This window comes from Empidonax traillii, unplaced genomic scaffold (assembly GCF_003031625.1).
Source record: "Empidonax traillii isolate 1590-97213 ecotype Southwest subspecies unplaced genomic scaffold, ASM303162v1 scaffold86:size2944007, whole genome shotgun sequence".
Taxonomy (NCBI): Eukaryota; Metazoa; Chordata; class Aves; order Passeriformes; family Tyrannidae; genus Empidonax; species Empidonax traillii.
This window is the reverse complement of record NW_020955279.1, coordinates 865,948-893,431: the sequence shown is the minus strand read 5'-3', so window position 1 is coordinate 893,431 and position 27,484 is coordinate 865,948. Positions and strand designations below refer to the sequence as shown.

At 39.5% G+C, this 27,484-nt stretch overlaps 2 protein-coding genes across 4 annotated transcripts; both read left to right on the top strand.

Moving 5' to 3' along the window:
• The first annotated feature begins 1,011 nt into the window (after positions 1-1,011).
• On the top strand, positions 1,012-20,812 carry SPO11 (SPO11 initiator of meiotic double stranded breaks). 3 transcript variants are annotated; one of them, XR_003570957.1, is made up of 15 exons: positions 1,012-1,096; positions 1,719-1,862; positions 4,079-4,192; positions 7,021-7,109; positions 7,791-7,857; positions 8,064-8,172; positions 8,776-8,862; positions 9,876-9,912; positions 10,137-10,246; positions 11,119-11,218; positions 11,724-11,761; positions 12,563-12,639; positions 12,837-12,948; positions 13,498-13,693; positions 20,802-20,812. XR_003570957.1 is itself a non-coding variant. In XM_027881259.1 (14 exons), the coding sequence occupies exons 2-14, from the start codon at positions 1,765-1,767 to the stop codon at positions 13,615-13,617; spliced, it is 1,158 nt and encodes a 385-aa protein (XP_027737060.1). In that variant the 5' UTR covers positions 1,012-1,096; positions 1,719-1,764; the 3' UTR covers positions 13,618-13,747. The 3 variants fall into 3 exon arrangements, 2 of the variants coding, with proteins under 2 accessions (XP_027737060.1, XP_027737061.1); XM_027881259.1 differs by lacking the exon at positions 20,802-20,812 and having other exon boundaries at positions 13,498-13,747; XM_027881260.1 differs by lacking the exon at positions 20,802-20,812 and having other exon boundaries at positions 1,046-1,082; positions 13,498-13,747.
• Positions 15,055-22,847, top strand: RAE1 (ribonucleic acid export 1). Its single transcript, XM_027881261.1, has 12 exons — positions 15,055-15,097; positions 15,543-15,639; positions 15,779-15,883; positions 16,513-16,605; positions 17,024-17,110; positions 17,946-18,032; positions 18,292-18,363; positions 18,693-18,800; positions 19,063-19,169; positions 19,265-19,340; positions 19,871-20,065; positions 21,512-22,847. The coding sequence occupies exons 2-12, from the start codon at positions 15,550-15,552 to the stop codon at positions 21,596-21,598; spliced, it is 1,107 nt and encodes a 368-aa protein (XP_027737062.1). The 5' UTR covers positions 15,055-15,097; positions 15,543-15,549; the 3' UTR covers positions 21,599-22,847.
• Positions 22,848-27,484: the final 4,637 nt, after the last annotated feature.

Here is a 27,484-nt window from a genome sequence, read left to right as displayed (position 1 = left end):
CTCTGTTAATTGAAGCACCTTGTGCTCATATCACCATAGCCTGAGGTTTTCCTTGAATGAATCAATGCATGATTTTTTTTTAATTACCGACCCAAGCAGAATTTGGATGGCTTACTCTCAAAAATACTAGAGAAGAAAGGTTCAGTGGTAGCAGCTCATGGAGCAGCAGGAGAAACCAGCTGCCTCCAACATTTTAAACACTACATCATCTAACTTGCTAAAAACAAGTCTAAGCACCACAATGTTTGAAGTGCTGCGAGCTGGATTGAGCACAGCTTCCAATATTGTTGACTGCTGTGCATAAAAGATGATATCAACAGTGGGCTTTGAAATTTTTCCTCTAGAAGGGGCAAGGCTTAAGTTATTAGTGTCCTAAGTAACTGCTGACATGCTCAGAGTGAGCACTATCAGAAGTCAATTATGATGACGTAAGTTAGGATTTGAAAATACACCTTGGCATATCATAACTGCAAAAGTAAAAGCTGTTTAAATTTCTGGGATTTGCTTTTTTTTTTTCTTAAATCTCAGCTTCCCTGGAAGCCATTGATTCACGACTCTTAGAACTGGGACTTTATTGCTGATAAAAACAGTGTTAAATCTTTAATCTCAGTAGAAGTTGAATTCCATCCTGGGGAAGGAAGCGGAGCTGGAGCTTTTGGCTCTCTCAGCCCCTTAGAACAGTCAGGAAGAGACGTTTGATATTATGAGAAGAAGGAAATGGCCGGTTGAGCAGAAAGGATGAGGAAAGTACTGATGAGCCATTGGGCCGCTTTCTAGGCCGCATTTATTGCAGCAGTCTGGGTACTGTGGAGGTTGTGCTGAGACATCTCCTCACACACGGCGGCTCCAGGGGCAGGTCTGAGGGGATGGTGTGGGATGGCGGGAGAGGGGCCTGGCAGGGCGGGGTCAGGAGGGGGAGGCGGGAATAGCCTGTCTGTCAACAAGAGTGGGAGACGCCATTGGTCGGTCAGAAAGGGCAGGAAACGCCATTGGTCGGTCAGAAAGGGCGGGAAACGCCATAGGTCGGTCAAAAAGGGCGGGAAAAGCCCTCAGAGGGTTGGAAAGAGCGGGAGGAGCCCTTGGTCGGTCAGGACAGGTCGGGAAAGTTCTCTGTTGGGCAGGAAGGGCAGGAAAGGCCAGCGGTTGGTTGGAAAAGGTGGGGAAAGACATTGGTTGGTCAGAAAAGGTGGGAAAAGCCCTCAGTTGGTCATAAAGGGCAGGAAAATCTCTCAGTCGGTCTGGAAGGGCGGGAAAAGCCCTCAGTCAGTCAGAAAGGGTGGGAAAAACCCTCAGTGGGTCAGGAAGAGTGGGAGAATCCCTTGGCCAGTCAGGAAGGGTTGACGAAGCCCTCAGTTGGTCGGGATGGGCAGGAAAAGCCCTCAGCTGGACAGGATGGGCAGGAAAACCCTCAGCTGGACAGGATGGGCAGGAAAAGCCCTCAGTTGGTCAGGATGGACACAAAAAGCCCTCAGCTGGTTGGGATGGGCACAAAAAGCCCTCAGATGGAGAAGACAAGCAGTGCCAGCTTCTGCCTATTAGAAATGGAGGGAGAAGCCCTCAGTTGGTCAGTCAGGAGGGGCAGGGAAATCTTGACCTTGGTTTCTACAGAAAATTTCTGCCTTTTCTCTCTGCCCCTGTGGTTTGAGCTCAGATCGTGAGTTTTACGTCCAGCACATGGAAGAGTCATTTCTAATTTCTGTGGTAACCTTTTTTGTGAATGTGGCTTCATCCCTTCCAGAAAAGCTGGATTGGTCAGTGCCACCCATGGGGGAGCGTGGTGTGTGCTCCACTGAAGTGCCAGCTGGGAACACGGCCAACTTTAGGGAAACAAGTCTGCCTGGACATGACAGCCAAGTCCCAAGGTAAAAGATGTGAAAAATAGCACCTGTACTCTTTTCCTGTGGTAATGCTTAAGTAGGTATCATATCACTGCGCAGAATGGGCTTGTGCTGAAGCAATAAACATAGTCCCCTACAAAAACAACTGTTTCTTTTGGGTATTTATATTGTTTGCTTGCTGGAGATGCTACAATATCAATCTTTTACGCTATTTGTGTTGAAGATCTGTTCTTGTTTTATGCAGAAACAAGTATCCACTCGTGCTGTGACCTGTTAGAAATGATCAGGCAAACCCTGCGAGCTGTGCAGCACCTTCCCCTTCTCTGCTCACATGTCACTGTTGACTAAACCACAGTGAATTTTAAGTAGGCATACTTGGCCAGTGTTGCATGTTTGCTTATTAAAATTCAGATAATCTCTGCTAAAAGAGACAGAATATCAGCAGGGGGTATCCAGAGACTTGCTGTCCTCTTCCTCCTATTTTTACATTTTGCATATTGCATATGACATTTACAACTTCTGCTGGCTGACAAATTAGGAAATTGGGATTGGAACAGAAACCTGGCCTTTCAAATTCTGCAGGAAACCTGGAAGTACATGTGGAATATTAAGACAGTTACAGTGGACAAAACCAAATGAATAAGTAAAATATTTAGGAGTACGAAGGCAATAACATGTTTTAGATTTCCTACCTGTTCTTTCATCCATCTGCCCACACAGATTTTTATTGTCATCAGCACTAATTTGTGTGGTGTTGGAGCTCTGCACCACAGTCAGCTTTATTTACCTGTTTTACCTCTTGCTGCATGGCACATTGAGCTCATTAGCTAACTGTTTCCTCTGTGCTTAAAAGAATTTCTATTTTGGATATGACAGGGAGATATCATATTCAAATTTTGAATTTGAGGGAAGAGACTAGAAGTTTGAAATTTAGAGAATCTTGGAACTAATTCAGAAGCTATTATACAGTAGAAAATTAATTTATATATTGGCTGCATTAGCAGGCCTTCTTGTACCATCAACACTGCAAATGCTTCACTATTCTACCTTTTTGAAAGTCATTAGTCTCTCTATCTCCACATTTATTAATCTGAAAAACAGGAAAAAACTTACTTTGTGTTTCTTGAACATTTAATATTAGCAGACAAAAATGTTAGTAATACCAGCAGGCTTTTTTAAAGTACAGATACTATTATGAATAACATTTTAAAATAAAAGGTTAATACTCTCCAGAAATTACTCTAAAAAAATAATTATAGTTCTGTTTCAGCAGAATGGGGAGTATGTGGAAGCTGAGTTACAAAATGGAAGAATCATAGAAGGGAGCTTTAATGACAATTCATTGTTGTTTAAGGAGACTCAGCCCAGCTTTAAAAATCATTCTTGCTGATTTTGTAATGGGATCATTCATTTTGTGTGGCCTTTGCTGGTACTGACTCATCTTTTCTTATAATAATCATATTATTTAATGACAAAATTGGACTTTGCTGATAAAACTTTGAGCTAAAATCAGTTCTGTATAATCTGTAATTCCTACCTAGACTTACGACAGTGTATAGTACAGTTGTAATTTTAGGGACAGCTGAAATGTTGGAGTCAGATTGCTTATGAAAATAAAAAGCATCTGTCATAACACTCAAACCAGGCCAGGGTTTTGCTGTAAGGGATCTGCTGCAAGGTTACTTTGTCTTTTTAGGTGAAAGATCCAGATTTTATTCTTTCCACAGTGCATCTGTCGAGACTGAGCCTTCATATAATTAAAATCCTCAACAGTTTGTTCAGGACAACAGATCAAAAATTAACGTGCAATGGTACAACAGGAAGTATTTGTACTCTTGAACACTTTTAAAATTTACAGCATTAAAAAAAAAAAAAAAAAAGTTGCTGAAATCACAGCCAAAGCCAATATTACATCATTTCTAGTAAAACATTAATCATTAGTCACCAACCAGCCGCTTGGTCTAAAAGTTCAGCTGGTGAAAAATGTGATGGTTTCAGGATTGAATAGAGATATACTTTAAGTTGTGTCCTCAGTCATGCTTCTGGAATGGAAAGGCAAAGGTTTTAGGGAAACAGAGCAAAACAAAATCAAAAACCAAAAGCATTCCTCTGCATTTCTGAAACAAATGGATGCTAAAAGCAGTTTTGGCTTACATGTAAGAGTGGGGATATTTGATCAAAACTCAAAGCAGAACGAGATTTTATCAAATGATCTGTATCATTAATTGTCTTGGTTTCAGTTCTGAAGTTCTTGAAGCAATAGAAAATGTTATTCAAGGTGTACTTCAAAGCTTGGCCCAAAAAAAAGCACCTGTTCTCACCGTGGCAAACAGAACAGACTGGAGGAACATAGAGTAAGTAGTATATATTTTAAAGTGCTGCCTTCTATTAATATAAATGCCATGAATATAAATTTGATAACTTCCAGAAAAGTTAACCATACATAGTTCTGTAAGTATTAGAATCAATAAATAATTTGACTTCTTAAAAAGTAATGAAAGAATAAAACATAAATGCTTAGTAACTACTCTGAACAGGCATCATGTATTAAATAATAGCAGACCATAACATAAAGGGAAATGTAAAACCACTGTAATAGGGGTTGGACAGGAAAGGGAGGTACTATAAACAATCATTTTCTGGAAGCAGTAGAAACCAGAAATGATAAGTTGTGTTTGAGTGAAAAAACCTGTTTTGGGCTGGAAGAAATTACTAGCAATTCCATCCTCCAAACCCATTCTGTGCTTCCTCTTTTCTTTTTCTTTGCTTTTCCTCATGAACCATGACAGTATCTTATTTCTTAAAATGATAGTGATAAACTTAGCTTTTTATTCTTCAGAGAATCTACATCTCACCTCTTCCCACTGTGATTCTTACCTGTGTGGTGTGTTCTAGGTTAAGCACCAGCCAAATAAAGCAAACCAAGTTTCCACTATTTTAATTTCAGGTCTTATGCCAACTTATCTAGACAGGCTCAGAATAAAAGCAACCTGTCCTCCTTTATAACACACTCTGATTTGTAGGAAGGTTCTTGTGCAACAGTATTTTTCCAAGGAGCTCATTCAACCTGAGAATCTCCCAAACTGAGAGATTAACTCCTTTCTGTAACACAGAAGCAAAAGAACAAAGGAAGACACAAATCTATCTCTGGCCTTGTAACAACTCTGGAGGTTAGTGGGTTAAAGAATATCCAGACTGATAAGATTACAGAGGTGCTTGTAAGTGGACACATTACAAACATTTAAGGGCGAGGAAGCACAGCAAACCTTCCAGGCCCAACACTTTGGTGGAATACTCAGTTAATGAGAACAATAAAACTTCTGCCAATCAAAAAACCTGAGGGGCCTGAAGGTAATCAGTTAACTGAAAGGCTTGTATGTTCCAGGGAATTTAATGGCTTGTGTCTTGATAGTTTTACAAAAACGTTTCACTCAGATGTCTGTAAAATTAAAATACTATAACAAAGTTATGCAATTTTTGGCAGTCTTCAGGGAAATGGCATTCCAGGCTAGAAAAACAAATGTGAGCTGTTAGTTGCCATCAGAACACATATGAGGGAAAATGTTCAAATTAAAACAAGTTAAGATCACAGTATGTTAAAAATAAGACTCATCAATCATATTCGAAAGCGGAACCATTATTTCTGGTGGAGAAATGTAATGTCAGATACGTATTTCCACTGAACAGTGACCTATATCCTGCTTTAATACACTTCAAGAAGAGTAAGATAAAAATAAATAATCAAATAAAAATAAAATCAGGATGCCAAAATATAATATGAATGGCAGAAAACACAGTCAGTGGGGCATTATATTTCTTTTTTTAGGCAGCTTTCTCATACCTAACCTACACAGCTGGAATGTGCTGGGCAGGAATTAGCAGATCAAGAGAATGATTTCATGTTTGACATATTCCTTGTAAACATTTGTAGATGCCCAGAGAGGTGTTTACCTGAGAATTATGTCAATCAGTGAGAATGCCAAGCCTTAAGTAGTACAAACACTTTTCATTTTCCAGTTTTCTCTTTTCAGGAATTTAAAAAAAAACAAAAACAAAAACAAAAACAAAAACCTAAATACATAATAAATTCCCAGTAGTAGAATAAAGACTTTATAGAAACTCCTCTGCTCGAGAAAGCCCAGTCCGAGGAAGAATTGGAGTGCTCCGGGTTAACCTGAGATCATCTCAGCCAAGACTTGATGACAGTTTTCCTCTTGTTCTGTTACAATGTAGAGAGCAGGCAAAAGAAAAGCACAAATACCTTTTAAACGTTGCAGCACAAAGGCAACGAAGTTACTTTAAAGCTGCCAGGCAGATGCTACAGCTACACTGTGTTGTGCCTTCAGGTTTGTGCAGCGTGTGTGCTCTGCCACCCAAAGGATGCACGAAGCAAAACCCTCGACAAATAAGTGGAGAAATATGCTGTGGGTTTAGATGAAATTATAGCCGTTATACCACGAGTGCTTTTTAATAGCACACACAAAACTCTGAAATGGAAAAGAATGCTTTAAAGTCAGGACTGCCATATCATAAAGCAAGAAAATAATTTTCAGTAAAATAACGAATTATCCTTATTGATTCTTTTGGTGAAATGTGCATCTTCACACATGAAATGGCAAAGCATGAAATGGTGGGGCTCATTTAGGTTAAAAAGCTGCTTAGGGGACAGGATGGACCATCTTTTTGTTTCCAAAAATTAATAACAGATTATAATTGAGTTATTCTGATAATAATTTAAGGGCATAAACTAGATAATGTTATTGTCATCTGAAACAGTAACAGCTTTTCATACATTCTATGTCAGAAAGTCACTGTGTCAGACTTTATTTCTGTTCTAATAATGACTGTCATTCTTTCCTGTCATTTATTCCTTTGTTTTCATGTTAAAAAGTTATTGATGGTGGTATATTAATATTTTTCTTGTCTCTACTTTTGTCTGGAAACTTATGTGTTTTATGCTTAAATTCAGTCTTGAAGCATCTTCTTGGGAAACTCTTTCCTGCCTTTTTTTCTTTGGCCACTCCAACTCCATTGGAGCTGATGGTTTCTGTACTGAGTCTGAAAATAGCCCTCGAGTGTTTGATTACAGGAAAGGGGTCTGAGTCTGAATTACCTTGCAGACAACAATTTACATGTATTCAGTGCGTTTACACTTCCATTGTATTTGTTTGGAATGTGTCAGATTTAAAGATTCTGTAGGTCTACAGATGATACCACATTGTACTACAAAACAGATAAGAAGTGACTGCCCTCATTCGGCACCAAGATTCGGTAAGTTTAAAAAACCGTCCAAAAGAAGAATTCTTGTGGGTTTTTTGCTTGTTTCTTTGGTTTGGTGTTTTTGTGGGTTTTTTTGTGGTTTTTTTTTGTGCGTGTGTTTGTGGGTTTTATTTATTTATTTATTTATTTGTTTGTTTGTGGGTTTTGTATTTTAGTTCAAAACTTTGTAAAAAAGAAGGAAAAATATTATGCACTGCAATTCAGAATTGTGTGGCTGATATAATCTGATACTATGACCAGCCCTTCAGTTTTTCTCTTCACTATTAAATTATAGTGAGTGACAGTGAAATTGATACAATATTCTTAGAGTTTTTCCCCTCCCTGAATGAAAATCAGCTGAAGGCATATTCAAAAGGTCTTAATGTAAAAACATCACCCTTCTTCAAAAAGCTGGCTAGGAAAGGAATCTTGGAATACAGACAATAAGGTCATTTCTTTTCCTAACTCAGTCATTTAATTTCTTGGCCTGGACATAAGGGCATACATTCCCTCACTTAACTCCATCATATTTTTTTCTTGTTATGCTAGAAATTATTGAGTCTACTGATTAGTACAGTCTCTCTATATTTCACAGCACATGAAAATTTCAGTTTTATTTATGGCTCAATAAAAAGACGCAGGATTGCATAAGCTCTTATGAAAATGGATATTTAGTAAATTTCTTTTTTTCAGCTCTGACGCTCAAAATATTATCTATGATCTATAAGATGGTGCAGAGCAATACTTATGCAACTAAAAGGTAACAGACTTAATTTCTGTAATTTCAAATAAAGCTGTGTTTTAAGTACGTTTCTGTGCAGAACAGCCTACAGGATGCAAACCTGTAGGATTCCTGCACGAAGAATGTTTTAGGTTGATCTGATTAACGATGCTCTTTATAGATGTCTCATGAGCCTGCAGCTGCTTCAGGATTATAATTACAAATACAAAATTTTGTCTTGGTAGAGATATATATTATTCAGATACTCTACTGTTTGGTAGCCAAAGTGCTGTGGACCGTGTAATCAATGACATTTCCTGCATGCTTAAGATACCTCGGAGAAGTCTCCATATAGTAAGTGGCTTCTTATGAATGTTTTTGTCATTATTTCCAGATCTTACAGATTAAACTGAAAGGGGAAATATGAAAAGTTATCAATGGGAATTAGCTCTTTAAAAGTAAAAAGTGTCATTAATGAAAATGAAACCTGATTGTAGTTTGTTGTGGCACTCAAAAGGTTTCTTTCTTCACAGAAAATTCATGGAGTTTGCTTGGTGGACAAAGTGCCAGCTAAAATCACAGAGGCTTTTGCTATTATCTAGTGAAGTCAGTGCTTAAACTTTAAAGTGCAAGTCATCTGTTAAGCAGTTTGTACTCAAATGATTTGCTAACTCTGGGGCTAAATGAAAATTTAAAGTCTATCAGAAATGTAGCAACCAGCCAAATTCACTTGTATCTCATGCCTTACAAGGGTTCCTTTGTACATAAAATTATTTACTGTAAATATGCCTTGATGTCCATGATGACAACAACATTGCTTAGTGTTTAAGAGGCTGGTGGTGGTTGATCACTGCTTAGTACTGGTCAGGATTCTTTTCAGAAAGTTCTTGTTTTGCCTGTGCAATGTGACAGCCTGTAACTTCCCATTTACTGTGTACAACTTACTATTTTTTCCAGCTGTCTACAACTAAAGGTTTTGTTGCTGGTAATTTAAGTTACACTGAGGAAGATGGTACAAAAGTGAATTGTACCTGCAGTGCAACAGTATGTATTATAAAACAGAAACAGTAATTCACAGCATCTGCCTTTTCAAGATACTTCTTGTAGTTCAGGTTACTGTACACATTTATTACACAATTCTGTCACAATAGATTGACTTCTGGCAGACTAAGAACCAAGGCAAAAGTGGTTTGAGGAGATGAGGTTCAACTGACCCAGTCCTGACACATTTCCTATAGCCATGAAAGTATGAAAGAAGGAATAGAACCCCGACTTGACTACTGCCACAATTTTCTGGGAAATGCATTCACTTTAAGCCTAAATTGCTCATTTCAAAAACTGAAAGATAACCTTAGTTTCCCATTGCACTTTTAAGCAGTGCCTTGTTATTAATGCTCTTCTGCAGCTCTTCATACTTTTATTTGCTGAGTTCTTCCACCTTGGCACAGGAGGTGATTCAGCAGTTAGAAGTAAAAACAGACCACACACTTCAATATATACATATTCTTTTGCCAAGTTCTTCCTCCAGTTCCTGTTTTCTCATCCATGTGCTTGCCAGATTGAGCCAATCCTAATAGGAGATGCAAAGTAAACACTACTATATCTTCAAGCTCTAACTCCAAAATACTTATAAAATCAGGTTATAGGTCAACAAAAGGAAGGATTTAATGGTCTTCAAAAAGAATTCTTAAATGTTTTAAATTTGTAGTAAATTTTCAATCTTCACACCAAGCACACATTTTTTCTGGCTAAGGCAAATAAAAATTAATCAGGTTATTGTCATTATCTGTCACGCCCATATGATGAACAATCTCCTGGGATAGTTTTGAAAAGCATCTTGTTATGACAGAAGGACTCCTAGAGAATGATACAATAGCGCAGGATGTGAATGGTTGACTATGCTTATAGAGAGCTGAAAATGTCAAGATTGTTCTCGTGTATGCAAGATGAATGGTTGTTTCAAGATGCTATTGCTCCCTTCATTACCTAATGCTGTTATTTTAAAATATATCATTTTTCTCTATTTAAAATGATTAATCTCATTTTTGTTGTTCTAGGCAGTCACTGTGCCATCTAATGTTCAAGGAATTAAAAGTATCCTTCGAGTAAGAACTCTCATCGTAGACTGAAAAAATAAAGTAAAAACAAAGAATACTCCAAGTTAAACAATGTTCTGGTAATTTTTTTCTTTGCTTGTTGGCTCAGAAATTGAGTCATGATCACTGCTTTTGGCTCCAGAGACGGTATTTTAGAGCAGTTAAGTTTTAATTGATTGGTGTGATGGATCACTTTGCATGCAGCTAGCCTTAACAGAAAAGATTTAATCTCACATGCCAAGTTTGTGTTAATTGTAGAAAAAGATGCAACTTTTCAGAGGCTCCTGGATGATGACTTCTTCACCAAAGTGTCCCCATGTATCATGATTACGGTATGCATCTTACATTTCATATCCTCTAGCTAGACCTCATTTAAGTAATACTTCAGCATTGTACAGGTGCTCAAACTTGGGCAAAAGACCATAATTAAATTAATACGAAACATCTATAACAATAATTTTTAAAATTTTATTATTCTCATAGAAGTATGAAATATACATTCTAAAGACTTATTTCCTCCAAACATCTCCTCAGAATTTGGTAGCTTATCAGCTTCCCATGCTGCTGCAAAGTCTCAGGAAGGCTCAACTGTCGAGTGACCTTTTGTCCTTCAGGATCTGAGGTTTAGCAAACCCAAATGAAACAGAATTGGTTGATTTTGGATTGTACTAAAAGAGCTATGGAGCCAGGAGAATTAACAGGAATGTGTAAATGCAATACGCATACAATGAGGAAAAAAACGTTTCCCCATACCTAAAAGAGAGAAACACTTCCCCTGTGCCACATATCATTCTGTTCTAGTCAGTCATGGCAAGAACTTGTTTAATATTGTTCTATTAGTGCCATAAATATGTTTTTTTGAGATAAAAAAGTGGTCTTCCTACACTAGCTTATACAGACACTAGGTTACCTGTTTACATCAGCTCCCAGACCTCACAAATTAACTCCTTGAACAGAGGAATGTTTGATATTTCTAGGGTGCCCATAATCCAGAACACCTGCCAGGCTGCTCCCAGCCCATTCCTCACTCCTCGCAGAGCCAAAATAGGAGCATAGAATTTTCCCTGCAAAACAGCTGCTGGAGAAATGTTTCTGCCAGCATTTTGTTTGTTTGCGTGCTTTTAAATAACAGATGTAAAGACATATGTACCCAGATGCTGTTTTAAGTAATCTAAAGCTGTTTGCTTTTATTTTATTTCTTTAGGGAAGAGGTGTACCAGATCTTAACACACGGCTGTTGGTCAGGAAGCTGTGGGATTCTTTTCAAATTCCTATTTTCAGCCTTATGGATGCAGATCCACATGGTAAATCTGTAGAGGTTCAGTGGTGCAAAAGGAAAGCAAAATTTGTTTAGAATGTCCTTTCTCACTCTTATGGGAAGGTTCTGAGAGCCCAGAAATCCAACGCAATCAGAAGGTTATGTATCTACACTGATCTCATGTGAAATTAGGAAGATTAATGCAAAATGAGAAGCAGCTGCTCAAAACAAAAGTATTAAGAGATATTGGATTAGATAGGATAAAGAAAGACACCTTTAATGACAGATGTTGAACAACATGCAAAAGAGCTGCTTATCCTTGGGTTTGAATTGACTATGCACAGGCAGTGTGAAACATTTAACTGTATGAAGGCGGCTTATTATGCTCAAATTCTGATTATTTTGACATACTCTAAAAATATTTGTAAGCCATAAAGAACCTTAGTAATCACAAAGCCATAACTGTTATGCCATAAAATTGAATTAGTCTCCTTAAAAATGCCCAGTGTGGGGATTCACAGATGCTTGACTTTTGGTATTCTGCAACCCAGGTGTAGAAATAATGTGCGTCTACAAATACGGATCTGTGGTAAGTATATTTTTTCCCCCCCAAATACATTGTTTTGTAGCCCAGCCTGGAAGCTGGAATGTGTGAAATGCTGTCCCCTTTGTCAGGAAGCTTATTTTGTTCAGTTATGGGGCCACAGGTGTATCAAATGAAACTAGAATATGCCGTGTTCATTACAAACAATGGAAGTATTCCTTTATAAAATGTGGAATTTACTTTGCTGTGGGGTGATGTAGATGACAAAAGTTTTCATGGATTCTAAAAGCAACCTGACAAAATCAAGTATTATACTGCTACCAGTTCTGGCCCAGAAAGCTGGAGTCACAAACCATTGGGAGCATTCTGAGAAGTATCATTAACTGCTTATTTGTTTTTACACTTCTCCCTAAGATATTTGCTGTAGCCAAGATACTGGGCCAGATGAACCTTTGTCTTGGTTATTTTTATATGATGTGGTACTTTACCAGCAGAAAATATCAGAAATTTCCTGTTTTTATTGTCTTGGCTAATTTTTTTTTTTTTTTCAATCAGACACATTTTGACTACAAAAAACCAAAACAAACTGTTCAGGCTAGACCAGCCTAAACTGCACTAGCCTAGAACCTGTCCTAGGCCAAAGGGTACAAACCTTAGTAAAGGAGGGGGTTTCTGGCAAGGGGACACGATAAGCTTCAGTTGTACTGTGCTCTCCTGTACCATTCTGAGAGTGAAAATGCCCACTTGTCTTTGCAAAACAACCTGACCATGACCTTGTAAGGCATATATCTCAAATAACTTAAACTAAAAATCATGGAATGTTATAGCTAACCTTTCTTGTTTTAGTCAATGTCTTTCGAGGCCCATCATCTCACTGTTCCATCTATAAAGTGGCTTGGTCTCCTTCCATCTGATCTCAAGAGGTTAGTAATTCCCCAACGAAACAGAAGTGTTCTCCTGGTTCATAGACAGCAAGTACAATCTGACTAACTGCACAAAAATCCATTTAAATCCGTTATTCTTTTCATACATTATTTTGGCTTAACGTAAAGAAGTAAGCTGGAAAAATATATTTTTGAGTGTGTGAGAAAAAAATCTAAGAACTTTATTTTCTTTTCAGGTTAAATATAAGTAAAGATGCCCTGATTCCATTCACAAAACAGGATCAAAATAAGTTGGCAAGTATACAGAAGAGACCTTACATTGCTTGTCAGCCACTGTGGAAAAAAGAAGTGTGTATAAACCTACTGTTTCCTATTTCTTCCTCCCCACAGGACAAATCCTATGCCTGACAAGCTCTTGGTATAGCAGAACCAGTAAAGTTTTGCAGCCCTAAAAGAGGACAAGATTAGGAAAGCCCATGCCCTGGGATGTCTCTCTGAATCAGTGGGAATCAAGGGCTCTCCAGGAGCATTTTTCCTGCCATAACTGCTTAAAGCAGTTCCTTAGTCAGTACTAGACCCCTAATCTTGGCTGTAGCTTTTAAAATATAAATATCTCGATTCAGGCACATATTGTGTGAAATGGTTAGAAAGGAAGAAAGGGTGTTGTGTACCTCCTCCTTCCTGTTGATATTCATAAATTGTTGTGTTCCTGTGAGGTGCACACAAGAACATACAATAAATAATCAGTAATCTCAGCTCAGTGACAGGGACTTTGCAGCAGCATTTCCTTAAGTGCATATCCAACGAGTGTAATTCTTACTTAAATTCTTACCTAACCCTGGATTGGGCTGTTACAGCATCACACATTAATATTTTCTTTTTTTTCTTTTTTTTAAGCTGGAAATTATGGCAGCATCTAAACTGAAGGCTGAAATTCAAGTTCTAACTTCTCTCTCACAAGATTACCTTTCCAGAGTCTATTTACCAAACAAACTGCAGTTTGGTGGATGGGTATGAGCATTGCTTTGCAAATGAAATGTTTTTCTATATATTGATTTGTTTTGTTCATTGCTCTTTGAGAAAATCCTGCAGTGTCTCTGTCAGCTTCTTGTTAGGTTTCTTTATCACTGTATCTAGATTACAGTTGTCTCTTCCTTTCAAACCATAAAAGAATATATGATTTTTTGCAGAATACTGCTGCTTCCATTCTATGGTTTCTTCAGTGTAAAAGCGCCAGATGCAATGATACACACATAAAAGATAATGAAATCTCTTCTTTCTTGACAGAAAAATATTAAGTTCAAAAATGTATCCAAGAGTTGCTTTGCCTTCTGTCTTGAAGCATGAGATGATGCTGTATCAAGCTTTTTATTTTTGAAGGGAGTGAAAGACTTGGTTAAGAATTTGTTGTATGTGACTCCTTTTGGGATTTGTTTTAAGTACAACATGGTGGGGTTTTGTGTTCACTGTAAATTCAAACCAAAAAAGTCAAAGATAATTCTTTTTTACTGCATATCTCAAGGAGCTATAAATGTTCCACCAACCAAATTACTATCTGTCTTCAATGAATAAGTAAGAAAGCAGATGTTACTGATTAAGAATTTAATAAACAATCCTGTTAATGATGCACATCATAACAGAATCCCTTGTTCGTTTTATTTATTTAGTTGGCTCTAAAACAGTAAAAAGGAGCAGAAAACCCTGTAGATTAAAGTGTACAATAACTTTTATGTGAGGAAGCCAGACTGACTGCACAGAAAATAGTTCCAAAACTGTCCTGCAGAGTTGCCAGCACAGATCTTACAGATAGTATTTCAGTATATTTATCTAGTTGGGTTTTATTACTGCTGTTCCATCAGTATTAAATTCGAATTTAAATTCCTTTCTATTTCCTGCACAGTGGCAGCGTTACAGCTGCTAGTGATGGCTGGTGTCCAGTGTGGACCCAGAGAACACGGGGACGGTCTAGCGGCAGGAGGGTCAGGTCAGGAGCTGCTGTGTGTTTGGCCTTGAGGAAGGATCTATGGCATGAGTTTCTGAAACAGCTGGGGCAGCATTCTAGCAAAGGTTTAACGCTGTTTGAAATGAAGTAGGTGATGTGACACAAACACAGAGTGTGCTGAGCTGGAAGGGACCCACAAGGATCATCGAGTCTAGCTCCTGGCCCTGCACAGGACCATCCCGCAGTCTCACACCATGTGCCTGAGAGTGTTGTGCAAAGCTCCTAGAGCTCTGTCAGCCTCGGGGCCGTGCCCGCTGCCCTGGGGAGCCCGTTCAGTGCCAGCCCAGCCCTGTGGGCAGTCTCTGCTCCGACATCCACCCAACTCTCCCTCGGGAGGGACCGCCTGCACCGGCCCCCCCCCCCCCCCCCCCCCCCCCCCCCCGCCAGGGCGCAGCCGCAGCCCCGCCCCGCGGCGCCTGCGCAGGAGGCGCGGCCTGTGCCGTGCTCGCCGCTGCTGCCGTCGCTGAGAGCGCCGCCCGGGCGGGCCCCGCTGCGGTGGGTGAGGGGAGGGCGGGCCCGCTCCGCCGGTGGGGCGGGGGGGGGCCAGACCCGTTCCATGGGTGGGTCACGGGCGGTCCGGCCGGGGGCGGAACCCCCGCGAAGCGGCGCGGCCTTGGTGCCCCCGGGCGGGGAGTGAGGCGCGGGGGCAGCACCTCGGGGCGGGCTCGGGGCCAGCGCGGGGCACGGCGGGGATGGCTCTCGAGAGGGATCCCCGGCAGAGCGGCCAGGCAGGAGGTGGCCTTTTATTTATTTAACTAATTGATTAGTGAATTTCGTATATCTGTACATCCCCGAGTGCTTCCCAGGGCCGCGCTGGTGTAGAGACTGCGGTGAGACGCCCCGGGCACGCGGGAGGGCCTTGTAGAGGCTTTGATGAGAGCCTTGCAGAGGCTTTGATGAGAGCCTTGCAGGGCTCACCGAGCCTTTCCCTCCTTCTCAGGGCCAGGATGAGTCTGTTCGGATCCACGTCGGGCTTCGGCACCGGCGGCACCAGCATGTTCGGCAGCACCACAGCAGATAACCACAACCCCATGAAGGTACGAGTGCCAGCCCCGTGGGCACCACTGTGTTAGTGTGTCACAGCAGAGCCTGAAATTTGCTCTGTAGGAGTATTAAGATCTCATTTCACAGTCCTTCAAACGTGGCTAGTGCTGTTTTGTCTCCTGTTCTCTGTAGGACATCGAGGTAACATCTCCACCTGATGACAGCATCTCTTGTTTAGCGTTTAGTCCACCCACGTTGCCGGGTAATTTCCTCATTGCAGGATCCTGGGCCAACGATGTAAGTACTCACAGTCAGACATGCAGGTGAATAACTTGGGAGCATTGGTGCCTAAACTGCAAAATGGGATCCTAAAAATTTACGTCAGGCCACTTGAAAATATAACTTGTTGAAGAACTCTACAGTTCATGTCTGGTACCAAGGCACTAAGTTTGACAAAGCTGGTAAATTATCCAGTTTGACAGTGTAATCTCAAAAAGATTCAAGTTCATGCAATGTTACTGAAGTTTGTTTGGATTGAAGGGTGAGATTCCAGGTGGCAAAAGCGGGGCGGGAAAATGAATGTGGTCATGTCTTTTAACTCTTGTGTTTGATCTGCTGGCTGGTGGCCTGCAGGGAGCAGCCCCTGCCCAGCTGAGGGTTAAAGGTTCTGCAGGAGAGCACGGTGAGTTGTTTCATGTGCTTAAGGTACTTTGGGGTGAAGCTGAAGTTGTGGGATTAAGTTTTGGCTGTACAGGTGAAAGGAACGTAATCAGATAAAATAAGGTTTCACTAATTCTCAAAAAAACCTACAAACTTTGGTGTTCATAATCACACTTAACATTGAATAAACTAAGGCTGGGATCTTCAGGACAATGTTTTAAGTTAGTGTTACTATGTTACATCAGCATCTGCTTCTCCTGTTACAGGTTCGCTGCTGGGAAGTTCAGGATAATGGACAGACAATTCCAAAGGCTCAGCAGATGCACACAGGGCCTGTCCTAGATGCCTGCTGGAGTGATGTATGTTCCTATTTAAAATACACAATTTTCACCAAAACTCTAAATAAAGTGGCATGTGGTTTTCAGGCAGATAAATGCCACATGGAGATACAGCCTATGGTTGTTCAGATTTACATTGCTGCAAATGTGTGCTGCGTGTGTCCTGGTGGGATAGACTGACATAGGCTTAAGAAGGTTGAAAGTGAGTTTAAAAGCTAAGAATGTGTTTAAAACCAGGTAAAACCCAGCACTATTTGCTCTTTTATTACATACAGTCATAAATAAATGTCCATTTTTATGCTGCTTCTTCATCTTGTAATCCCAGTATGTGTTATATTGATGTTACACTATTATTAGAAGAGACTAAGGCTTGACAGTTTTCTGATAGATACTTCATGATAGAACCCATTAATCTCTTGGTCCTGTTCTTGTTTTTTAGGATGGGAGTAAAGTATTTACTGCTTCCTGTGATAAAACTGCCAAAATGTGGGATCTCAACAGTAATCAAGCGATTCAGATTGCACAAGTGAGTAAGCAACCCCCAAACTATTAGGTGATACTTCTTCTGTTTCTACTAAAATCTACCTTTCTTAGCATTTTTGTATTTTTGAGGTAGTGAAGTGCACCTGAGTTGGTGATCAAAGTGATTTGAAAAACCTGTGCACCTGTTTCCTCTGTTTCACCTAAAAGAGCTTTTTCCATTGCTGCATTAGAGGGGGAAAAAAAGTCGTGTATCATTGTATTCACTTCCACAAATACCAGTTTTCTGCTGCGGCAGTAACAGGGATCATAATTTACATTCTCAATTTAGAAGTTAATGTCTGTTCATAGAATGTGTAATTATGGTGACCAAAATGAGTTACCAATTATGTAATTTAAGAAGAGAGATAGTCCCTTTAATGATTGCTTCTTGTGTAAGATTCTCAGCCTTGAATTTAAAATCTTGCAATTAACATAGGTTTTTCTTCAGTAGCTCTTGACAGAAGCTTGGGGGACTTTTTGTTGGTTTAATATAGTACTTCATTTATGAAAAAATATTGGGTTTTAGCATGATAAATAATATACTTTCTAAATAAAGTCCTTAACTGATACTTCTGCTGTGACCATTTTCCTGTGTGAGGTGACTTGGTTGTAATTCTTTGTGTGAGTAACCTTTATATTTTATGTGAGTGATTTTGCAGCACTAAACACGATAAGGTCATGACCAACCTTTATCCTACTTAATGTGACTAAAATCATGAATTGCTTTTCTTGAATGGATGAAAAGTGTAAATAAATAGAAAAATATGAGAAGCATAAACCAGAAGCATGGCCTGTTATATTAGTAATTGTGTGTCTGTTTATCCATTTTTTTTCTTCAGCATGACGCTCCTGTGAAGACTATCCATTGGATCAAAGCACCAAATTACAGCTGTGTGATGACAGGAAGCTGGGATAAAACTTTGAAGGTGTGATTTTTACCTGAACAAATGGACACAAAGTGTGCTGGTGGTTTGTGTATGGAAATATATATGTGAAGTGAAAATATTTTATTAAATGCTAATAGTTAGTGCAACAGCCTCACTTCACAGAGAGTTGCACTATTCTGACTACAGACTAGAGTGAAACAACTCGTGCCAATTGTGTGGCACAGGTTATACTACAGTAATTTGAACAGTGTATCCTGAGCTCCCAGTGTAAGTTTGTTCATTTTTCTGTTCCCATCAGTTCTGGGATACCCGCTCACCGACACCTATGATGACACTGCAGCTCCCTGAAAGATGTTACTGTGCAGATGTGGTAAGCCAGGATATACAGGAAAGTGGTGTCAGGGGGATGAGTGGGAGTAGGAATAAACTGCCAGGTTTTGGGGCTTCCCTAGGGTAATACTGAATGCTGCTAGTATTTAATCTCTGCATGATTTTAGTAGTAGAACATAATCTTATCTTCTTAACTTCTCAGGAAAAAACTGACTTGTTATGTTTGAAGATATGTCTACAAATAAATGTTTGTTCTTATTCCCTCTAATTCCTTTAAGTTTATCAGGGTTTTCTGTGAAATAACTGAATTCTCTGCCATGCTGTTAACACAAGTGTCTTTCTTCCAACTTATTTTACAACCATGTCCAGGTTCATCCTATGGCAGCCGTGGCCACTGCAGAGAGGGGTTTGATAGTTTATCAGTTAGAGAACCAGCCTTCTGAATTTAGAAGAATAGAATCTCCTCTTAAACACCAGGTAAATTATTATGTTTGTTATGAGTGTGTTTCTGCGGATTGCTGACATTCTGGGCTTGACATTTCGTGGTAAAAAGAAGCATTATTTCAAAGCCAAGTTTTCTTAGTATGGCACATCACCATATATCTCACCAGATTCTCACCAAAATTTGAACCATCTCTTGACCTTGTTTGTGGTTTTGCTTTACTTTGATGTCTGTGATGTTTTGTGTCCCTGTGGAAAAGAAGTTCCTAAGAATCCTTTGTATCTTTTTCAAATTTAGCATCGCTGCGTTGCTATTTTTAAAGACAAAGTGAACAAACCAACTGGATTTGCCCTTGGAAGTATTGAAGGAAGAGTAGCTATTCATTATATCAACCCCCCAAATCCGTAAGTATTTCATAAAACATCCTTTCTCTATTGATCAGTTCACCATAATGGATCTAAAAAGATATTTTTTAATTGCTTTTTTATTTCCCTCCCAGCGCAAAAGATAACTTCACTTTTAAATGCCATCGCTCGAATGGAACAAACACATCAGCACCTCAGGACATCTATGCTGTAAGTACCAAACATGTGCCACTGGGTAACATATACAGGGCAGTTTGCACTCATAATGTAAAGCTGGATCTGAATAGTTTGCTCTCCTTGACCCTTTATCTTGCCAAAAGTTGTCTTAGACATATATTTAAAGACTTGTACTCAAAGAAGAAAAACAAGTTCTTATACTTCCCATATAAAACAAGCACCAGATCAGCCTTTCATGGAATCATCAACAGGTGGAGCTGACACTTGTTAATTTTGCAGATACTGAAACAAAACGTAATGTAGTTGTGTAATGCCATTATGCATAGCATTTTTAGGTACTACAAAAAAAAAAGGTTATGCTTTTCTTGGTGCTTTGGTGTTTGTTGTGGTTTTTTTTCTCCAAAAATATACCAGAAAACATTTTATAAAATAAGAATTCTATCTAGTTGATCTTTTTTTTCCTGTGTATTTACTCTTCTAGGCTTTAGCACATCTGTTGTGAGTGTTCCCATCATCTGTTCTCATGTGTGGTGTTTTACACAGTATTTCTTGTGATTCTGCAGGTGAATGGGATTGCATTTCACCCTGTCCATGGTACTCTTGCAACAGTGGGATCTGATGGTAGATTCAGCTTTTGGGATAAAGATGCACGGACGAAGCTAAAAACCTCAGAACAGCTTGACCAGCCAATATCTGCTTGTTGTTTCAACCATAATGGCAACATATTTGCATATGCTTCCAGTTATGATTGGTCAAAGGTAAGGAAGGTTTGGACTCTCATGCTTGCAGTTGTCAACTGAGACTGTCCTTTTCATATGAGGTTTCCACTGTTTTTTGTAAATAGAAGATGGGTTTTTCTGATTTTTAAAGAAAATTTACAGTGGTCACTTTATACACCTGATAAGGTTTTACCACTGAAGTTGTGCATTCTGGGGGTTTTAGCTTCAGTTGCACAGGATTGCTAAACGATGCTGCTTTGCAGATGTGGATGAGCAGAATGTAAATTCCATGATTGGGAAGTGACTGTGGTTGCTCACACACATTCTGCCCTGGGCAGTGTCCTGGGGCAGTGTGGCACCTGAACAGGTTCCCACAGATCTCTTTGAAATGCAGGGGAGAAAAAGCTGTGACTGTGGTTTTGTGAACACCCCAGTGTTCGAGTGGCATGTACAGAATTTCCACTACAACTCAGTCAAGCATTTTGATGGTGCTTATTCATGTGTTTCTTTTCCAAAATTAACAATAATGTATTGAAGAGAATCACAGCAAACATGTGGAAAATCAGTATTTCTTCAGAGTTTAAGAAGGGAGGGTAGCAAGATTGAAAAGTAACTGGTTTTCGTGGTGCTTTGAGGATAATATTCTTTGTATTTATGACTGGAATGAATGCAGGAATCACAGATGAAATCAATTACATGACACAAAAAGCAAAACTATAGTTGACTGCATTGAATCTAGTCTTCTCCCTAAAGTAAGATAACTCACTGATGCCAGGGCAGATGAATTCTTCACCTCTAATGCTTGGGTACGTTGCAGTGGTTGAGATGGACCAGGATATCTGTAAACCAATATTAAGTAGTAAAACCGGTAGCTGTTAGGTACTAAACTTCCTTCCCAGAACCATTTCTGTCCATAGCGTTGGTAATTTCCAACTTGAGTGTTGGACTTCAGTGGCTTTATTAGTGTTTGCTCTCCCTGATTTGGATATTTGGGCCTTGAGCTGGTAATGTGGATGCAAATAATGTCAATATGCAAAATGGCATATTTGCATCTGCAGTTGGGGAACAGATAATTTTGCAGTTGCCTGTAGAACTTGGGCTTCACTTTGAAAAGGTGTGACCTTGTTTCGATTAAAAGATAGAAAATACAAAGTGAAGCTGGATGGCCACTGAAGGTTTAAAAAAATCATACTGAGTTCTGTGCTGCATCTGTAAAGTAGAACTTAGAGATGTGTGGTTATTTTTTTTTATACTTTTAAAATGGATAAACATCCCTTAAACATTACTTCGTATGCACAGTTCTTATGATTGCTTGTTATAGTAAGCTCTTTCTAATCCATCAGTGTGGCCCAGTGTCTGATCTTAAAGGCTTTCAAATGAAGCCTTAATAAACAAACCCAGTGGAATATCCATATTCTTACATTTTAAGGTGATGCTGATATTTCTTGTTTGAAGAAAGTAAATGTAGATTATTTTTCTTCCTAGGGTCATGAATTCTATAATCCACAGAAGAAAAACTACATTTTTCTGCGAAATGCAGCAGAAGAGCTAAAGCCCAGGAATAAGAAGTAGAGTCTGACTTGTGATACTCTGCTTGTTCTGTTGTTCCTGCCACTGCTCTTTTGCCATCTGTGCTCTGTTGCACCATGGTTCAGTTGACTTTGGATCACAAACATTTAGCAGGAACTGTAAAAATTACATGAAATGTAATCTGACTTGCTGGAGAACATTTTTCAGATTAGATACTCTGATGTGTATAAGAAAGAGAGTCTCATAATGACATGACTTAACCACTCTCTGTTCCACAGCAATAATGAAATTGCAGCAAAATCAACATCTGGGGTAGATATTCCTGCTTTGAAGTGCAACCATTTGTATCTATGGATTTATTTTGTTAGTATTACATTAAAATTTGTTAATTATAATAGTTCTGGAGAAGTTGTATAAATACTGTATTTTTTGTAAGTACTTGAAGAATCACCAGAAATAATTCTCAAAGGAGGCTTGTTTTTTCTTATTAATAATTCAGGGGTTCTTTCATTGCTTTCTGGTTTTTGAAATGGAAGCATTGTCTGCTGTATGCCAGGAAGAAATGCCTTGCAAATTGTTTTCCCTCCTTTTTTCAGAAGAACAGGAAGGTATGTAAGGGGCCAACAGCAGTGACAGAAACTCAAGACAGAAGATGGGCCCAGTGCAAACTTTAGTTTAGTTTTTTCTAACACTCCAGCAATGGTCACAAACTTGGAGCCACTCCTGCTTATTCTAGTTCAAAGGAGAAGTGTCCAGTGGTGCCAAGTGTAAAAATGTTCAGTAACACGAGCAAACCATTAAAGGTAATTCATGACCAAACCAATGTGTGCGAAATTCGTGTGACCTGAACTGCTTTGAAACTGACACCTTTTAGTATTAAAAGTTGGTTGCTTTGTGTGTCTCTTAACATGATTTTGTCCTGGAATGGGGTGTTCAGGACTGAAAAAAGTAGTCATTTTTGTATTAACTAGGAAGTAGTGCTGGGGAACTTCATCCAGATCAAAAATGCTGTGAAACAAAGCGAGTGGGTCTCTTTCTGACTTGAATCTACCACTGTTTACTCTTAACTAGTCAGTTGTATACATGCCAAAGTTTTCTTTTTAGAAGTGAATGCTTATTATTCCTGTCTAACTTGTTTATTTGATAATGACTGAATAAAAAGGGGGGGGAGCATGTATAGAAATACATGTCATATTGTACAAATTCTCTGTAAAACTGTTATGTTTTGATGCTTATGGTTATGGATTCATGCTGCATTTCAAATAAAATTTTTACTAAATGCTTTTTTATATTCAAAATTCTGTTTATAATACTGTGGGCAATGTGGTGTGTTCACTTCTACAAGCAGCTTCTTGTCCTTTCACTGTAATTCAGAGGCATTTTCTGAAAGTCCGCTCCTTTTCCTCCAGCTGTTTTGAGCTGGGAATCAAATGCATTTTCCAGCTGCTGTTTCACTACGAATGATTCCTGTGGTTTTGGATAAAGGAATTGGGAGTACTGGTGTGAAAGGTCTTTTGTTTAATGAGAATGAATCAAGTTCCTTGGTATTTCAATGGGGATGATCTCTTCTATGTTTTATTTGTCAAGATAAATTTTTTTCTTGCTACCTCTATGTATTTCGTGGTTCTAGATTTCACATTCATGAGCTGTTTGTTTTCTTTAAGGTAGGAAAGAGTTCTCAGCACTTAGTAGCTGGTCATTTTCTCAAACGTTTCTTCTGTTGCTGTTGATTTTTTTTTTTCCTAAAGTTGTGATTGTTATGCAGCAATTTTTGGTCATTAGCACATTTTTCCAGACTTCCCAGTCAAGTGAAAGCCACCAAGCAACTGCAGGCTCAAGATTAAGTGGATGTGATTGTTGATGTGCAGAACTCCCACTGGTGTAAACAGGGGAGAATGGAATGTATCATTGTTTCTTGTTTTAAAGAATCTGGTATTTTTATTTGAAATACTCAACAGTGTGAATGAGTGAGAGAAGATAGCTTAGTTCAGCAGGTGCATTTCTGTGGGATCCTGTGGAGTTGAACCTACTTAAGTGGACACTAAAGCCAGCACTGCTCAGTCCTGTTTTGTAATTTGTTATGTGTTGGTATTTTGAGTAGTTATTCTCCTGCTGGACTCAATTTCTTTGTCAGTGAGGCTTCAGAATTATTTAGTCATCACTTGCTACTTGTTCAGACTAATTTTAGACGGGCATATTTTCCATTATGTTGCTGTGCGTATTAGATAAATTCAACTGGGAGGAGAGAGTCAAACTTTGATCTGATTTGTTTTCCATTACCCAAGTTAAGAGAACACATTGGCAATTTACTCTTCCCTGGAATTATTGTGAGGTTGTGTTGTAAAGTACACACAGCTGTGTGCCTTCGAGCATCAAACATGAGTGAGAGCTTATTCACACACTAATAAGTGTTAGAGCATTTCTGGAAATGTATTAGCTTGCTATTCTGTGGCAGTTACCTGTCGAAAAAAAACTGAGTGAAGAATGTAAGATTCCTACTTTCACCAGTTTTTTGAAAGTTTGCTGTCAATGTTTGTGTTTTATTGCATGACAATAATCTTTGGCATAAAGAGCAATTCAGTTAAGCCCCCAAAATGAGAACATTTTACAGTATTTTCAGACGAGCTTCCACCTGCTCTCACCTGACACTCTCACGTGTCAGTGGTTTTGCACGTTGGTTTAATGAAGTGCATTTTGGAAAACTAAGCAATTGCAAAGTTTGTCTGCTAAAGCCTTTCACAAATGAAACCAGACGTATTTGCACAATGGCAGGCAGTCAGGCAGTGTCTTAATTTACCATCTGTCAGAGGAAATGCAATACTGAATTGGTGAGTACTCCAGCTTAGCACCTAGGCCAGGAAACAGGGCAGTTTGAGTTGTTTTCCAGAAGGGGTATGGATTTGAGATTGAGGTGGGGTTAGGTGTATGTGGGACATTTCATTGAAATAATAAAGCAATAATTGAAACAAAAATTGAAACCTGGTTCAATTTAACTGTGGAAAAAGTGCTGTTTGCAGATGTGGTGTTGGGACAAATTGTGTCAAACCATTATCACAAGGTTCACACTATCAGGCCTTTGAAATGATAGAAACCACTTATTTCTCATTTGCTTTTTCTGCTTTGTTTGCAGAGATGAACCAGGGCAAAATGAAATGCTGTTATGTTTTTATGTCTCCATATTGGCTAAGTGTCATTTGCAGTCTGTGGTGAGACTAACTTCTTCCAAAAGTCTTGGATGGAGATTCACTGTGTAAAACATTTCACCAGCCAGGTGAGAATCACCATGTGGTGCTGCAGCACACAATAATGAACAGAACCAATTCAGGACAGAAGCAATTCCCTGATAACATTCTATAGTCCAGCAGTTGCAGAACACTCAAAACGCTCCAGTTCAAAGCCGTTGCTGTAAATCCGCTGCTGTGCCAGGCGATGGCAGTGCTGATGCCTCCTGAGGAGAGCTCTCCCTGCAGCCCTGCTTGCGATGTTTGCCTCTGCTGGAGTTCTGCGAGGAGCTGGCAGTGCTGCTGCACATGTGCTCTAATATAAGGTACAGTTATTTGTCATCTATTTGTTCCCCTTCCCTCACTATCAGGCCCTGAAGGTCCTGTGAACCAAGTCAACCAAACATATTTCTTCTTCCCCTCCCTGCTGGCCTCAAGATTCCTGGGCTCCAGGCCGATTACTGTCTTCCTTGCTGGCCTTGAAGTCCCAGGCACCCGGCCAGCCTAGTGCTGTTAATGATCCCACCACTGAACAGGGAGGTGTAACAGCACTCAAAGCACTGTCTGTAAAGTCATGGAGTTAGAAATCCTAAATGGAGAATTCAGACCCAAACTGGTGCCGAACAGTGAGACCCATGACCATGCCATGGCCACAGTTGCCTCCTCCATCCTCTGCTTCCTCAGGATTGAATGAGTGACTCATGTTCTATGACATGATTTCCAAGACTGTATTATTATTTTTATATTGATACAGCAAACCATGTACTAAGATCCTCCAACCTGCAGAGGGTCCTGGTGATAAAAAATTGTAATTTGTGTTATAAATTCTGTATTATTCTGTATTATAGATTGTACTAAATTAATTCTTCTTGTAGAAGTCCTGTGACATACTAATCATAAATTCTGTGCCATGTTAATCATAATATCCTCTTTAAGAAAGCTTTAACTGTAACTAAAATTTAGTGCTGTCTTCATTCTGAAGATCCCTAAAATCCTGTCTGTCCCCTTAGTGTCAGGTGTAACAGGCTTAACTTAAAATTAAAAAAACAAACAGTAGTATTGTGTTGACAGAATGTTGTCTTTGCACACCTCAGGCTGTGAATTGAAGTTGTTAGAATTGTGGATTTTATCCTGCAGCTCATGTTCAAACAGCTTTTGTAATTCCAGGTGCACTTAGGTTTTTACCCAGGCAGTGCAGGGCCCGTCCTCCTGCTCTCAGCAACAGGAGAGCCATTTCACGTGTGGAAAATGCTGCTGCTCTTCCCTTGCAAGGTCAGAATAAACGGAGCAGCATCAGCTGGCTGGCTGGGATGGTTCCAGCAGGCACATGCTGGGACTGCTGGTGTGCAGGGTGTTCTGTGTACACATGGAGTAGCCTGTGTTCCCAAGAAACAAGCCCATGAGAATCCAGCTGCCAGAGCGGCACGTTGGGTTATCAGCCACGAGGATTATGAATTGAGAGTGGCAGTGACTTGTCTGCACAGCCCCAGGTAGGTCCCTCTTGTCAGAGGTGGGCACAGCAGCGGGTAAGGCTGTGCCAGTTTGATCTCACTCTTTCCTCAAATGCAAAACAAACTTTCATGTGTTTGTACCATTTACCTGAAATGGGGAGGGTGCATCATTAAAAGTAATTGACAGTGTTAGGCAGTTGGTTGTAAAGTAATATGAGACTGAGGCAGCATCACAAAGGGGACCAAGTGCCTTGGGAACACTTGCGCATTGACGAGCAATTCCAAATGTTTGTGTTGCATCAGCTCTGCAAACGCTTTTTGTTGCAGCGCATAAAAGATACAATACCTGTCAACGTTAGCTTTGTAAAGAGAGAGACCGTTTTCTTCTGTTGACTAATTATCCAGTGAATATATTCAGTTTGAAGAGACACTTTAATAATTTAGCAGGCATGTGCCAGGTAATATAGGAGCTTTTGTCTTACTGGTGGCATAGATCTTCAACCCAGTGTAACTCAATCTCTGGCTTTATGTATTCAAGGAAGTGTTTGGTATAGCTCCTGTATCAAGTGCCACCGAAAAGCAGGCCTAGATAAAAGATTAAGGTAATACTCTTAACGGTGCATAGGGAAGGTTTACCCTTTACTACCCAGTGTATCTTTTGCAGGCAATAACTGCATTCTGCGTCTGAGATGTGGATATCCTGAGATGCAACAATGGGTTTGTTGTAGCAACAGAAAAATGCTAGAAACTGCATGTTAAATACCCCAATCAGCTAAGTCTCTTTGTAGTTTGATACAGAATACTTTGTGTCATTAATGTTTCCTAAATGCAGATTATTGGTTTGCTGGACCAGATAAGGGGAGTGATGTTCAGTTCCTCTGAATGCTATGAAGCAAAACTTCAGTGATTTTCTTCAACTCCTCCCAAGGTACTTACTCACAATCGTACCAGAAAGGTTCAAATGTTCTTTTCTGACCCACTGTTAGCTGGTTCAATCACCTTCCTCTGGCAGCCTAAAATGCAACAAATACTAATCTTCAACAAAAGGAGATACACTTTGTTTAGAATAGACCATGATTACTGTATTCAGTGCACAGTTAATGCAGTAGCTCAAACTATTCTTAAATGACTAAAACTAGAATTCAAATACAATCTTCACAATCTTTTTTTCTTTGGAAGGACAGCTGTCTGCCCTGCTCCTGCTGGAGCACAGGGTGGGACTTATATGGACTCAGGTATCACTTACTGACAGGTAA

Bases quoted from the DNA above. Each gene is read 5' to 3' on its own strand.
- SPO11 (XM_027881259.1), top strand. From the start codon at position 1,765: ATGGGGGAGCGTGGTGTGTGCTCCACTGAAGTGCCAGCTGGGAACACG. The intron at 10,247-11,118 runs GTATGCATCTTA...TTATTTCTTTAG, and splicing joins CCCCATGTATCATGATTACG to GGAAGAGGTGTACCAGATCT. The intron at 12,949-13,497 runs GTGTGTATAAAC...CTTTTTTTTAAG, and splicing joins AGCCACTGTGGAAAAAAGAA to CTGGAAATTATGGCAGCATC.
- RAE1 (XM_027881261.1), top strand. From the start codon at position 15,550: ATGAGTCTGTTCGGATCCACGTCGGGCTTCGGCACCGGCGGCACCAGC. The intron at 16,606-17,023 runs GTATGTTCCTAT...CTTGTTTTTTAG, and splicing joins TAGATGCCTGCTGGAGTGAT to GATGGGAGTAAAGTATTTAC. The intron at 18,033-18,291 runs GTGTGATTTTTA...TGTTCCCATCAG, and splicing joins GCTGGGATAAAACTTTGAAG to TTCTGGGATACCCGCTCACC.